Genomic DNA, 15,773 nt, shown 5'->3' on the forward strand with positions numbered 1-15,773 from the left:
TTCGAAAAAATTCAGCCCAGGACCATAATTTGGCTACGGACAAAGCAGATCACAGAAGCTACTTGCATTATTTCTCTCATAATGTCATAAGGAAACGTTGATTTTGGCAATCTTTGTGCAGCAAATGGAAACTCCGCTAGAGACCTGAACTTCCATTAAACGCAAGTCTCCAGCTTTTTCCTCGCATGGAGACTGCTTGCGAGTGGTACAAAAAAACTCTCCTACAGTACTGAAGTGGGTCTGTGAGGCTGGAGGGTGACCTGGTTCATCCACGCAGAGCAGTGCCTCTGCCTCCCGTGCTGTGCTTGTTGCACCTCCTGCTCCCACCCAGCTCAAACTCTTTTTCTGGGGCACAGCCCAGGGACGAGGCCAGGCTGTGGGGCAGCTGCTGTGAGGTGGCGGGATCAAAACCCTCTTTCACACCTTCCTCAGCATCCATGGGGCAGGGAGTGTTCCCTATTTCACAGCAGGTCCCTCACGGTGTCTGTTGGGAGCATGGACTGCCACCTCAGGTCCCATGGAAGATCCCCCTCAGTGTTCCCAGGACAGGGACCTCTCAGCGTCCCCCATTTCACAGCAGGTCCCTCAGTGTCACTTGGAGCACAGACCCACTGGTGTCCCCTCATGTCCCAAAGAGTCCCCTCAGCGTCCCCAGGACAGGAACACTCTCCGTAGCCCCTCATCCCTCAGCGTCCCCAGGGGAGGCAGGGTCCCCTCAGCTCTGGGGTCCCGAGGGCAGAGTCCCCTCAGGATCCCCTCAGCGTCCCCTCAGCTCGGGGGGGTCCCGAGGGCAAGGAACCCTCAGCGGCCCCCGGAGCCGACCCCAGCCGGAGGCAGCGACCCGAGGCGGGGGTCCCGGCTTCGAGACCGACGGACCCCGCGCTGAGGAGAGGGGGCGAGGGGGAGGTGGGAGGGGGGGCCCGCGTGGGCCCTTCACGGCCCCGCTCCGCCCCTCTCCGCCCCGTTCGGGCTCGGTTGGAGCTGTTCGCGTCCTTTTATACCGGGGCTAAATTTAGGCTGCGCCCGAGCCGCTGCCTCCCGCCCGCCCCGTCCGGGACGCGTTTCCTCCGCTCCCTGCAATTGGCTTGAGGGCGCCCGCGCCCGCGTTATAAGGTGGGGAGGGCGGCTCGCCGCGCCGCGCCGTCCGCCGTCCCGCCCGGCCGCACCATGGCGCTGAGCGACACCATCCTGCCCTCCTTCGCCACCTTCGCCAGCCCCTGCCGAGAGAAAGCCCTCCACGAAGTGAGTCTGGCCCCTGCCCACCACCACCACCACTACCACCACCCCCCCCCTCCGGCCCCGCCGCGCTGAGGCCGGCGCCGCTCATCGCAGGGGTGCGCGGCGGTGCCGCGGCCCCGCTGCTCCCTAAGCCCGCAGCCCTACAAACCCCTCCGTGTTCCCCAAACAGCGCCGCTAACCTTCTGCCTTTTCTTTCTCCCCCAGAGGTGGAAGTGCGACCAGGAGGCCAAGGCCCCCGCTGGCACCTGGGGCAGCCTCTCGCCTCGCAAAGAGGATGAAGACCTCAACAACGTGCTGGATTTTATCCTTTCCATGGGCAGCGACGGCTACGGCCAGGGCGCTGCCGGCGGGGACTATCCCCCCACGCAAGGGGAGAGCAGCGGCTTTTACCAGACAAATCCGTCCCCGGGATGCTACAGTGCCCTGGAGCAGGGCAGCCCTCCGCCCTACAACGCCGGCCTCATGCCGGAGATGATCCGCTCCGAGATGGACTCCAACTACTGCCCACCTGGCAACGTCCACGGGCGGTTCTTCGTGACGCCCAACTTCGGGGGCCCGCAGTTCGTCGAGAACATTAAGCCCGAGCCTGACATGGACAATTATGGGCCAGTTATGGGTCTGGTGCCTCAGGCTTGCCCGAAGATCAAGCAGGAGGGCAACGCAACCTGCATGATGGCCTATGAGCAGCCCCGGGTGGCCAGCTCTCCCCAAATCCCTGGGGCAGAGACGCCCCCGCTGAGCCCAGATGATCTCATGGTGAGTGACTGCCACACGCAGATGATGTGCACCTCGTCCGTGTCCTTCCAGCAAAGCTACCACCCAGGCTCCGGCTTCCACCACCCGCAGACCCATCTCCAGTACCAGAACACCTCCCAGTTTGGCCTTTTCGAGGACAGCCTGCCCTTACAACCTTCTGCTCCCAGAGGCATGCTCACCCCTCCTTCCTCGCCTCTGGAGCTGCTGGACTCCAAGCCAAAAAGAGGACGGCGCTCCTGGCCTCGGAAGAGGACAGCCACTCACACGTGCACCTACGCAGGCTGTGGGAAGACCTACACCAAGAGTTCGCACCTGAAGGCCCACCTCAGGACACACACAGGTAAATACAGCTCGATGCTTCGTTCGTAGATACGTTGCTTGCGGGTTGGGATAGCGACCTGTGTAAAACAGTTTGCATACAGAGCACAGCCTGAGCTTTAACCCTGTAGTCTCTAAACTCCAAAAAGTTTAACTGTTGGGCTGTGACAGGTGATCAGACCTATAATATCCAAGTGTTTTCCAATGCATATGTGGGTCAAAGCTGTTGTAAGGGCTCATATTGTCCAATGCCCTTTCTCAGAAGACTCAGTGCAGGTACAGGATAGTAAAGGAATTGCTAGAGTAGTCTCATGGCTTAATATTACTTGGAGCTTACTGCAGAGAGCTTGGTAGGAAATAAAAGGATATGCTGAGATAAAAACAGAAAGTTGCCTAGCGTGTGATGCTGTCTGTATGTGGGAGTGCCGTGCTGAGTCACAGTCTCTGTGATTTCTCCAACAGGTGAAAAGCCCTATCACTGCAACTGGGAAGGCTGCGGCTGGAAGTTCGCTCGCTCCGACGAGCTCACCCGTCACTATCGCAAGCACACCGGCCACCGGCCCTTCCAGTGCCACCTCTGCGACAGAGCGTTCTCCAGGTCAGACCACCTGGCTTTGCACATGAAACGGCACATGTAGCCCCAGAGACTCTGACCTGCGAACAGTGGACGCTATTTAACTGCTCAGGTGCAGAATTGTTAAAAACCTGTAGCTGGTACTACGTAGGGAGGCACCGACACTCTAGCAGTGGAAGCCGAGGAGGATTTGACACAAGGAGACTTAGCCAGTCATCTCCTGCAGAGAATTTGACGTGACTGTATCAGTGAACCTGCCGTTCCATTCAGGAGAATAGGGGTTATTTATGCAGCTTCTGTGAAGGGTAAACTCCATAAGACTCCATACAGATTGTATAGAAGCTGTAAATATGTTTTTTTTTTTTCGATTCTAACTGCCCAGTCCTAAGCTTTATGAGACAATGTTTGTATGGAAACTGCCTGAAGTTGACCCTAGAAGAGATTAAATGAATGTTACTGTAGCTACCGATGTTATTTTAGATCTCAGTTGAAGGCATGGCTAAGAGAACACTCCTATTGTTAGACTGTTTGTTTCACAGGTGCAATAATATTCTTGTTTGCCATGATCTACACTAGAAGTACAGGGCTTGATGTCTTGTAAGAAAATAACCTATTTTACTGTAATTTTTTTATATATTGTAAATAATTTTATACAGTGAGAAATATTGTATATGTAAATAGAAGACAAATGGGTATTTTGCCTATTTCTGTTTTTATAAAAACATAATTTTTCAATGTTTGAAAACATTTCATCTTTTTAATAAAATAAATCTTTAATTCCTGTGATTTTTTTTTCTCCTTCGAGATTTCCCTGTTACTTCTTCCCTGATGGCTGGACCAACAACCACCTGCTTATGTTTTAAAATATCAGTGATTGTAAGAAGACTGAAAAATCTGAGCTATGGGTTTTCTAGAATAGATAACAGAGGACACAACTCATTCTCTGGAGTAAACAAGATACAACATGGTGTTTTATCAAAAAAATCAAATAGGAAAGTAGATCGTATTCAAAATATACTTCCTAAAAATGGTTAAGTAAGCAACACTGTAATTTCAGTCTCATTTCTAGTTTATGCTAGACTATTTTAATAGCATCCTTAATGTTTTCCAGATGCAGTTATAGTTTTGCCAGCAGTGTGTGGGTTTTTACTATAAATTTAAACACTGCATTTTTGTAATTACGGAGGCTTATTTTAAGGCATCCTTGTACATAAATTATCCTTGCTCTCAAGAGCTCAGTGCAAAATTCCAATAGAACAGTAGTGGAATTTAAACATAAATTCACAACACAGGTTAAAATACCTTCATAACTCATTCTCAAAAGCTTAAATTCACCTAATAATTTTGAACCCTACCTAGATCTCAGGAGTTAAGAGAGATACTTACTATTCTGGAGGAAAAGTTAACCAGTAATCCACATTCTGAATACTAATTTGACACATGCCGGATACTGCAAGAGCTACAGGAGTAAATATCTGCAGCAAGTCAAATAGAGCCCCCCCCAAAAGCTCTTCCACAGCTGTAAATGAGATCATAAGTCCAAGCAGTGTATTTATGCAATTACTTTGAAACTCTGATGAGGCTTCTCTGTTTTTGCAGCAACAGTTTAGCTGTGAGCCTTGATACTTCTCAAACATAATCACTGTTAGTTAAACACACAGACTTAGCTTAATATTATTTTTTCTTAACATCTGGATACTGTGAAATTGATTTTAATCAAGATTGTGATATTTTTCTGACTTTACAAGTTAGAATACAGGAATGAAATTAACAGGAATACATTTAAAGAAAGTACTAATATAGCTATTCTTCTGTGAAAGCAAAGTCTGCAGTTGTTCATGTGGAACAGATGTATTTTAGGCTTCTAATCATTGACATGGAAGAATGAGTTCCACATTTCACTTTTATAGCTCTTTCAAAGTGAAATATAAGGGAGATTTAACATTTCTTCATTAAAAACAAAACTCATTTATTTGCTAGAAAAAAAATTGCACAACCTAATTCCAGAAAGTGAGGATGACTTAAAGATGTTCTAAACTTAGCACATGCATTGTTGCAACAGTTCTAGGTATTTCCTTCTCTTTCCCCATAGCCAAAGATTTTCATATTTCAGCATGCCTTTTGGTGGTTATAGCCTTAAGAATGATTTTTTTGAAATTAATTCTTACCCTTACCTTTCCATAGTAACCTCTTTCCCTTGCTCTTTCTGAGGAATTGGGAATATTTTTTATCCATTCCAGGGTTCAGCAGTACAATGCTATCTTACACTATTCCCCTTTCTTAACATAATTAAAAAAAGACAAGGAGGTTTGCCCCCTCAGTGCACTCAGTGCAGCCACCTCTCGGTGCACAGTCCCACAGCTGGCTCAAGAAGGTCCCGAGACAGAGATGGCCAGCAGCAGGATGCCTGGCAGCATCATGACCTCCTTATCAAGCTCTGCTCATCTCCAGCCACCTGTGCTGACCTCTAGTAGAAGCTAGGCGAGCCTTCAGTCTGGCCACTTTTATATTTTCCCAAATTACTCTTGTGGGAGATAGCCATAGCCAGTGGACTGGCACAAAGCGCACAAACCCTGAACACTGCCTGGGTGCAAAGAGAAATTTCACTGCATTCACCACCCCTTAAACAAATGTGTGTGGCTCCTCTGCAGGACCCACTGCAGGAGCTTGCATGGTCCTCCTCCCTCCTCCATTACCTCTGCACGGGAATGTCCAAACTTCCCTTTGCTCCAGTGAAAGGTCTGGCTGTGAGGCTCAAAACCTCCGCTACCTCTGCTCCTGTTCACTAGAAGGGCTTCAGACAAGACACTTCTTATCTGCACAGTGCTGTGTAACCAGACAACACTCAAATCATGATGAACAGTGGGGACATGCTCTCCTGTGTTGCTGTTCCCCCTGTAAAAATAAGCAGGTTGTGTCCTTGGAGCTTTCAGAGTTGTTGCGACTCATCTGAAAATAGGGCAAAGCCATCCTCTTTTACATAAATACTAAAAAAAAAGAGAGAGATAAAGATGTATAAACACAGGCCTCTGAAAGTAGGGAAGGATTGGGGGCACAAAACATTAATAAAAGCCTATGACCAACTTTATTTTAATTGCCGAAGGGATGGCATGTATGATAATATTTGTGTGGTCTTCACAGGAAACTGCAGGTTCTTGAATTTCAAGATAATCTCTTAGCATAAAGAAAGAGATGCTGATCTCATTCTTCTCACATTCTATTATGAGTAATTGTCAACCCTTTTTTTTAATTGCCTTAAATTAGTACATCCAAAGATGTGCCGGTGTGATTCCACCACGCTAGCAAGCTTCCCCTGGCCAGCAGGAAATCACTAACGCTCGGCAACGTATTTTAATAACAGGACGTCAGCTCGTAATCTTGTACGTGATTTTGCTCTAATTAACACGAAAGCTCCCAAGCATCTCCCAGGGAGCCTGCAGGAAGCACGAAAGGGCAAGAAGTGCCCTTCCAATCTGCAGCTACCCTGGATTTGACTTCAACGCAGTAGAAAAAAAAAAAAAATCGTAGTCGAACACGATAGGAGGAAATGTAGAGTCCGTTGTAAACAAGATTTTCACACATATTCTTATAAGATACCACAGTGATGGGCTCACTACACTTGCAAGATAGATTGCCAGATTAGATAGAGCTAGTTAAGCACAGAAACTAACAAATCCTGCACGATGTTCCAAGTGAAAGTTTTAGCAAGCAGATCTGAGCGCCAGCCACCATCCAGCGCCGTTTCTGGTTGAAGTCAGTTAATTCCACACTGGGTTTCAGAGCGCTGTGTTTCGCTATGCTGAAAACCGTTTTCTCTCACCTGCTGACTTCAGAAGTGTCAGTTAAGCCCGAGCTACATGGGAACTCTTCTTCAGCAAATACCATAACACGCTCAGCCTGGTGCTGCTGAAACAGCACCGAGCCCTGACCCCGCGTCCTGCTGCCCCACGGGGCCCCTGCGATGGCTCAGCTCTCGAGGGAAAAGCAGCGCCCTGCCGAGACGAGCATCACCCTGGCACCCTGAGCAGGCAGGGAGCTTTTTTCAGGGGTTTTAAACCCTGAGATGGAAGGCTGGAATGGAAAATCCTTGTGCTTTTCTGGGAGCTTGCTGCAGAGCATCAATGAGCACAGCTGGGGGAGTTTGAGCGTTAATTGTGGCCGTGGCTCACCCCATGCAGGGATGGGGGATTTCAGCTTGTGTGAGTCCTTGGTTGCTTGCAGCCGTTTGCAAGCTGCCTAAAAACACTCCCTCACGCTAAACTTTGGTCCTCCATCCACAAGAAGTGCCAAAAAAAGTTTGTCCATTCTTCAAATTATAGGATTGTGTGGTTCTGTGGTTTTCTGTGGTAGAAACTCTGTGGTTTCCAAAGCTATTTTGTGCACCTATAACAGAGAGTAGCTGTTAGGCTTTTCTTAAATTTAATTTTCTAAGCCAGAATCCAAGCTCTAGCAATTTCTTTTGCTATATTTAAATAAAACAAATGCAACGAAGTCATGTAGCCATTGCTATTGTAACTAACAGTGTTGGGGGGAAAACATAAAGAGGTAAATTCAATCCAAACCCCATGTGATTCAATAGGGAGAAAGCTATCCCTGTTGCTAACATCGGAAACATACTTGGTGGCATCTACAAACCTTAAAATTCCTGCGTGTCCTTGGAGCAGTCACTCTCAGGTCTCACCTGCCTGGGACTCATCCTGATCTGCCCTGGGGTGCAGAAGCAGCTCCCTGTCAATAATGAAGACCCAGGCTTAGGCACACGTCCTTTCAGAAACGTGCTTGCCATAGATTCAGAGAAGGAATGGATTTACAGGCCAAGCACTACTAACCCACAGCACGTAGCCATACACAATTTACAAGCCCTGGAGGTAATGGGCTCGACTTATGGACTCCCAGAGACTCCTTAAAGCTCCGCACTGTTTGATCCCGAACACCCAATTCCCCATTTCTCAGGCTGAGATTGGGAATAGCCTCTGTCATGAAATAGTACTCTACACTTCTAGTGCACAGAGGAGACAGGGATTTATCCTGAGCTTGCTAGCAGAAAATATGTTTGATTTAATCTTTTGAGGTCTGACTTTTCAGCCACAATTATTTGATCTTGTAACATTTTATGTAAACACAAAAACTGAGTCATACGCACGGCTTTACAGGATGGAAATGCATTAACTTTACAAAAAACACCTTTCCAAGCACAAGGAGAGCAGGAACAACAAAGTTCTCATTTACTCTGCAACTGTAGTTAGCGTTAGTTACCTCCTTATTTGCCTGCTTCAATTATAATTCCTTTTAGTAAATCAAAAGTATTCCATCCTTTGTAGTAAGCATAAATTCAGCAACACAGAAATTGCAGATGAACTTCCTTACCTGTCCCAGGTTTATAATTGCCAGTATCCCTTTAAATCACTTTTACTTTGGTTTCTTGTACTTACAGCTCAGAGCATTCCTGGAGTTCTGACCTATCATTATGTCATCAGGAAACATCTGGAATATCATATTGGACATCCCCTGTGACATTTAATATATTAGAAAAGAAGCTACTGAGCCTGAGGCTTAAACACGAAGCAAAACACAATAAAAATCCTCAAATCCCAACAACCACTTTTTTAACAGCCCATGCACAATGACAGCATAAATAGTTTTTTGATATTTTGATGATTTTGTATCTCGAGCACTTCCAAAACTAGGGATACAGATGCCTGGGTGCCTTTCCCACAGGTGCAAGGGATGGGCAGAGAAAGCCTGCAGTTTTGTTCTCTGCACAGCTTCCTTGTGAAATGCTGTGATTGAGGACAGCATTTATGGGCAGTTCAACAGCCAAAATGTATTATGCTGGCAGTTGGCAAAGAGCGTTATGGGACTTCATCAATAGGGAAGGCTGCAGCATTTGTAAGAGGTGCTGCATCAGCACCAATAAAAAGTTATAATTGCAGTCATTAAATGAAAAAAAAAACACGCTCGCACTGCCTTTGCCAGAAAAATCGGCACCTAGAACCAGACAGGAGGTAAAAAATGTTCAGTGTGACTAAACTCAGTCCCGCAGAGCAGCCAGGAGAGTCAGCAATTTTCTCCAGGCAGCCTCTGACAGGGAAAAATACGACTGCAGCTTCCATGGCAGGAATGGCAGCAGGGCTCTGAGAGCTTCAACTTCCACAATCCACGCTGCTCGTGGGGCATTTTTAGGTCCAGGCAGCAATGCCACATTTGCTCTTCAGGTTTAACAGCTGGGCTGGTTGCTTTGTGTTCCTTTACGTTGGAGTTTCCACTTGTAAATGTTTCTTCCCGAAGAGGGATGCGTGCGCTTTCCTCCCTTCCTCGCCGAAGAGGCTCTGCCTGGAACCTGGAGTCCTTTCAGATTACGCCTGGATAACGCAGATCAGGCACAAATGTGGAGAACGTAAGGATCAGTATGTTGAATAGGTCAGGCTCCAAAAACCGAGCAGGAGCAAAAACACCAAGCTGTGGCCCACTTTTTTTGGTACAATTACATGATGAAAGAACCTGGTTAGGAAGTTGTGCCTGTTTGTGACATGCTATAGCAAAATCCTGGCTTTAAAATGTCAACGTACTAAAAATATTGCTGGAGAGCAATTTCAAGATAAACCTGCCTTGGCAAGCTGTCGTTAACCATGCCAATGTGTGCAGAAGCCGAGTAAATAAAACAAACACATGGGAGCATAATGAGTCAAAGTGAATAATGCAGAATAGCTTGAGAGTGAGGTGTGTTTTTCCACTGAGCAGAAAGGGCTTGTCTCTGGTGATCTCTGTAACCCCTCCCAGCGTAAATTGCCTGGATGTTTAGCATTGCGGCACACAAATTGTTTTGGAAAGGGTGCGGCGTTGGATTTTCTGACTGGTCAGTGCAGACCAAATGTGCTTGGGACACGGAGGCGAGGACAGAAGGGAAAGCAACGTGCTGAGGGCTCCCGCCAAAAGGAGAAGGAAAAAAAAAAAAAACACAACAGACCTCAGCACCGACAATAAAGCAGTTGTTCTAAGCAAGATCCACAAGTTTGACATGAGAGCTTAGGAAATCATGGACAAAAAAAGGAAAGAAAGATTGCCGAAGCCTCAGAGCTCCAAAAAGTAACTTTTCATTTATTATATTAAACAATAACATTTCTCTTATTATATTAAACAATAAGCACATGAGATGGGTTAAAATTAAAATACCTTTCTTTCAATTTGTTATGATAGTCAAGAGATAAATATAACTATGATAATGTACATATTTGGAGATATTAGTCAAATTTAGGTCAACATTGCAGTTTCCACTTTATGTTTCCACCTTTTTTAGGTCATACTAGAGCAAGTCGTATTAACAGGGACACCAAGAAGAGCAGGCTATAATTGTAACAGCAGAAGGAACCATATTCACTAGGAGTCTTCCTTTTATAGTTAAAATTAAAAGGGAAAGGCAGAAGTTGGAGAAATGAAAATTCCATTTTATAACAAATTAGCCTTTATTTATAAAACTTTCAAGTAAAAAGAGCATTATATCAACTGATCAAACAAATGTGTCAATGAATAATAGTTAACATATTTACTCTAAAAATAAATCTTCTATGATTCCACCATACTCCAAGCAAAATTCCTTTCTAAGAAAAGGTGTTGTGGAGTCTACAGAGAGATGCAATGATTGACACACAACAAAAACTTGGCTGTTCCTCTGGTGTAGGAAGATATTTGAACTAGATCATCATTAGCACAGATAATTCACTTTAACAGAGTTCATACGCAACATTAGGATTAAACAGAAGCGAATTTCCTGAGAGGGAGGAATAAAACGCAGGAGGAGGCAGAAATCAAACTCTGACGTTGGGAAAGCAACATTTCTACTTGGACCAAAATTCCTTGGGCCTTGGTTCTACAGAATAAATACTCTTCTCAATGGAGAAACACTAAAGAAGAAATAGTAACCCCAAAAGGATTATAAGAAGAATCCAAGAAAAGTGCATTATCTTTCAGCATAAGATGACAAAATGATTTCTACAAAATTTCTGACAACAGATTTCACAGACAGGAATTAAAAAAAAAAAAAAAAGTTACAAATTCGGACACGGCTTGGAATTTCCTACACTTTGCAAGCACATTACATGAAACATAATACAGCAAGGACAGATGATCCTCATAGGGCAGAGATTTCATAAGGAAAAATTTGCCAATATAAAAATATTTCATACAGCAGTATTATAGGAGTACTGCTTTTATGAGCATCTGTTTTTATTGCAGAATGACTGGTATGTTTTACAACAAGAGCATTTGATTATGTCTCAGGGAAACCACTTGAGGCAAATGTGAACATACTGGTCTATAAAGGAATAAGCGGGTAATTCAATATCTGTCCTACATGCAAAGTTTGCATGCGTAGGTTCAATGTGAAAAATTATCTGTCTTTCCTGTTTTAACTGTTGTGCCTCGGTGCTGTATGCAATTCATAGTTTTCCATGAGTCATTCCAGCAGTGACGGTACTCCGTATAAAATACACATGTGCCACTATAAAAGCCTACTAAACTCTTTGTGATTGCTCAACATACTACAGAGTCTAATAATTTATCCAAGAAGAAAGTAGAATCACCTCCATTCTTTCCTCAAAGCCAAGAATGCCATGGATAGTCATTCCTCCTGAAGTAAAAACTAGGTGGAAATGGAGGAAAAACAGAACTGAAATCCAGATGACAATTATGTGCAACCCATATAACTGGAATGAGGCAAGAAAAACACGTTTTCCACCTTAGCATGTGCCTGTTTGATCTGTGTGTGTGTGTTTGGGGCTGGAAGGGGGGTGGGGGGGACAGCTCCTTAAATACAGTATTTTAAAAAGGCGAAAAAAAAGAAAAAAGTGAAATAGAAGCAAATGTAGGAGAAAAATCATTGCCTCAGCCTGAGAAAAAGTTGACATCACATGACCCACACATGCAAGCAGATCAGAAATTAAGTCTACATTTCAAAAAGACACTTGAAAAACTCAAAAGAATGTGAAATCACATCCAGTGCAGATGATACCTACTTTCTGCCAGGTTTCTCTCTCACACTTGGCACAACTAATGAACACAGTTTTTCATGCCAATAAAAGTAATCTTGAAACAAATTTATTAGTAGTAGTCGTTCCTCCTCTTTTTTTTTTTTTTCTTTCACCAGAACTTTGAAATTCTAAGAGCCACGATCTAATCTGTATTTCTGTATAGATTCCATTTTTGTATCCATCTCTCTCTAGAGAATACATACATACACATAAATGTTAATATATAGAATATAAATGCATATTCTACATATTCATTGTATATACACATTTTATGTACAGCACAAGTAACTATATACTAGACATAGTATGTGGACATATATAGTATATACACACACTATTATTACATTATTCAATACACTATATATATATATACACACAAATAATATGGATCTCAATGTACACTGTATATGCATTGTGTATACTCACATTTTATATATCTTGCATTGTACATATTTTATCTGCCCAAATAGCAAAAGGCCTATTTGTGCTTTAAATTTCACTGTTCTGGAGGAAGAATAAGATCAGTATCTTGCAATAAATTTTGTCTTAGAACAAGTGCAGTTATTATACAAAACACTAAGTTACAAGCATAAGGGAAGAATGTGGGCAATCTTCCTTTTTACACTGAAGGAAAACTGTATTAAATACAACAGAGAGAAATCACAGCTAAGTTTTCCTCTACCACAGTGCCTAAAATGTTGAATCAAAAGTGTTTCAGTAAATCTAAAGACACTAGATCTTATACACTGTGCATAGAGGACTTTTGCTTGATCTTCTGTTATTGTCCAAGCAAATAAGGAGAATGAGTCCATAAGGAAACAGGAAAATAATCAGTTCTAACACTATGTGGAATGCTAGATTAATTCACATTTCTGGCTTCCTGCTCAACATCTTGAAAACACCGACTCATTGCCTGAGAAGCATTATAAATTACAATATTTTTCAGCACTGACAAAGCAGCAGAAAGTCTTGTTATGGTACATAACACAGAAAATGAATCAAGCTATTTAGCTCATCCACCCTGTCCCACTGGAGTGACATCATCCGAGTAGTAGTCCAAAAGTGGTTTTCCTTTCTAAAATGGCACTACATATAAATGGTGTTTTATTCTAGCTAAAGAGACACTACAAAGACTCTTGCCCAAGTGAAAATGAAAAGGAGAATCTTACTCATGAATACATTTGTTTAACTTCACTGTGAATCCTGCACTGCAGCCATTCAATTATGAAAATTGCTCTTTCACAGCAAGTTTCATCTCATGTTAGATACAGACAGACCATGTTTGTTTTCAGAGACTTTGAGTCTTGTAAACCAACAGAAAAGAGAATTCATTGATGTTTTAACATGTTTGATCATTTAAGCTGACATATTTTAGAGAAAAGTTATTTCAATGGGAAGGGAAAGCAAATCAGATTCTGTAAAATTAGAAATCCTACTGCATTCATTGGAAAAAAAAAAGTACTAAAAATCATCAAACGGTTGTTTTGATACTAGAATGCATCTTCTACCCTTCTGAGGCAAATTAAAGATTCACATTTATTTGTAGTACCAGTAGCACAGAAAACAGGGCATTGTGACTCCTAAGACTGCATTTTGAGATAGGGGTTTTTGGTTTTGTCTTACATATTGCTGCACGTGTAAATGAATGGATGTACACGTGTGTGTGCATGCACACACAGACATGCACTCACCCATATAGCTAGTCACAAAATCCTGAGACAACCAATGCTATGTTTTAGCAACGTTTCAGAATTGAAAACTACTAGTAAGATTAAAATAATCCAATTTGATTGCTATCTCTGTGCAAGGAAAGCATCCAGAATAAGGCAATTACAATAGCATGGGGAAAGATTGCTTTCATTCAATGAACAGGCACTATCATTGTATTTTGAAAAATAAAATTAAGGAAGCAAGGGCATAAAAAATGTAAATGCATGAACGATGACAAAGGAATAGCACGTTTTCCAGAAAATAGAGGAAATGTTACAAGATAATGGCTGCATGTGTAAAAACAAAGAATGTTAAGTACCCGGTTTGTATTCCTACAGAACCAAGGATAGGAAAGCAGATGCACAATAAGGACACTAAAAAAAAAAATTGTGCTAGATGCCTACACTATTTAGACATAAAAGTGCACGGCAAAGACAACTGAAGTCTTAGAATTCCTGTAATTACCAGAAAAGGCATTTTAGTAAGTAAATAATTCACAGATCTATCAGAAGGGCTTTCTATATGACATGGAAAACACGTTGTGTTATCCTTACCAGGTGGAAGTATTGAGTTCTGCAAGTGTATATAAAATCTGTTCCTACTTGGACTTACTACTGCAAGACATATTTAAAAGCCAATCCAGTTCTATAATTTATGCATGAACATGTATTTTGCAAATAAAATCTGTTTGAATTTGGCCTTATTTCAGCTAAAGAATGCTTTATGTGCAACCCCATACTGTAAGATAGATGGAATTAAAGAAACAGAGGTAGAGACTGTCTCACACTATTAGATGGATAACACAAAAAATATGATCTTTGTTCTGGCAAATGGAACAAAAGAGAGTGAAATGACTTGTAGGGGAGAACTCAGCTCAACCTTGCTAAGTTTTAAAGTTGCTTGATTTTACATGAAAGAAGCACTCAAACTTTTACCACAACCCTGTAACCACATTTGCTTATGAGATAAAGCAAGATTTTACCTAGTTATTTAATAGCTAAACCCAATTTACTACAACTGAATTAACTCCTTCTTTTACATCACCTACAATTAAAAGCCAATGCAAATAAGTGTTCAAATATGGAAAACTACTCTTTCATACAGGTTTCAAATTTGAAATATTTTATACACTTCACTATGCTTGTATTCATCATATATAAATTGCCAGATTCTTTCATAAAAGCCATATATCCTGGATAAAAAGGGAACATCTAATAATGAATTTATACTGAAGATTTTGATGTAGATAACATACCCATTAGCCTACCATGAATAATTAAATAAATGTAACAAGTGAAAGCTAATTCTATAAATAACATTTTATAATGTCTTCTTTGAAATTCATACTGCAGCCTCAAAAAACAATGGAAGTCAGGTAATAAAAAGCCAGATTCACAAGTTGCAGGTTTCTATATGCAACGTTGTCTTCAAGATAAAGAAACTTTGCTTTCGGTATCTTAGGATCATGTGTTAAATTTCTTACAAGCAGTAAATTTTATCTAGAACATATAATACAGCTTATACAGTGTTTCTTGCATATTGCGCACTTGAAAAGCCACACAGAGCCCAGTTTGATTGAACCAGACAGCCTTGTTTAGAGTTGAAGGTGACTAGAATTATTTTCACAACAGAAACCAAGAATTTAGTATTTTATAAAAGCCACGTTTAAAGGATTCACTCGGACAGGGTGGAGCCAAACAAGCTCTAGGAGTTTGGCATATCAGCCTTACTGAGCGCAATAGCCAGCTCAAGGTCTTCTTGTTCTTGTCTCCGCAATCGAGCTAGTCTTTCTTGCTCTGCTTTTTCACTCTCACGCTTTGCCCAAGCCAGCTGCTGTTCTTCATTTCCAAACTAAAAAACGAGAATGGAAAACGAATTAATAAATTTACCAAAAAGCTAGTAGAAAAACACAATGAATCAGACTCATTAAATAATATATGAATCAAGTATACCAAGCTGTCTTAGGGTAGTTCTTCTGGACTAAGACAAAAATTCACTCACTCATTTCCTCACTTCATCCTTTCCTTTATCTCCTTAACGTCTTCCTCCTCCCACCAGAGAACTAACCCATGTGGGCTGCACGTCCCTGCATCCATCTCCCAGTTGTGTATGGATGTGGCCAGAAGACTGGAGCCAAACAAAAACCCCAC

The 15,773-nt window shown here is 42.5% G+C and overlaps 2 protein-coding genes and 1 long non-coding RNA gene across 12 annotated transcripts in view; 1 reads left to right on the top strand and 2 right to left on the bottom strand.

Annotated features, from left to right (window-relative positions):
- The first annotated feature begins 1,093 nt into the window (after positions 1-1,093).
- KLF2 (KLF transcription factor 2) lies at positions 1,094-3,673 on the top strand. Its single transcript, XM_084498791.1, has 3 exons — positions 1,094-1,242; positions 1,444-2,335; positions 2,776-3,673. The coding sequence occupies exons 1-3, from the start codon at positions 1,168-1,170 to the stop codon at positions 2,949-2,951; spliced, it is 1,143 nt and encodes a 380-aa protein (XP_084354917.1). The 5' UTR covers positions 1,094-1,167; the 3' UTR covers positions 2,952-3,673.
- LOC311424028 lies at positions 3,182-9,844 on the bottom strand. Of its 2 annotated transcripts, XR_014685981.1 has the most exons (3): positions 8,255-9,844; positions 7,523-7,615; positions 3,182-7,270 (listed from the first exon to the last, which is right to left on the bottom strand). It is a non-coding gene; the product is annotated as an uncharacterized lncRNA (long non-coding RNA). The 2 variants fall into 2 exon arrangements; XR_014685982.1 differs by having other exon boundaries at positions 7,523-9,844.
- Positions 9,845-9,960: 116 nt separating this feature from the next.
- EPS15L1 (epidermal growth factor receptor pathway substrate 15 like 1) overlaps positions 9,961-15,773 on the bottom strand; it is a 42,338-nt gene continuing 36,525 nt past the window's right edge. For 8 of the 9 annotated variants that reach the window (XM_084498795.1, XM_084498800.1, XM_084498793.1 and 5 more), the window contains one exon: positions 9,961-15,474. In XM_084498795.1, coding sequence (XP_084354921.1) covers positions 15,328-15,474 — 147 coding nt within the window. In that variant the 3' untranslated portion in view covers positions 9,961-15,327. The remainder of the gene's footprint in view (positions 15,475-15,773) is intronic. The other variant, XM_084498796.1, reaches the window with a different exon arrangement.

The sequence above is a fragment of the Aythya ferina genome (assembly GCF_964211825.1).
Source record: "Aythya ferina genome assembly, chromosome: 26".
NCBI lineage: Eukaryota > Metazoa > Chordata > Aves > Anseriformes > Anatidae > Aythya > Aythya ferina.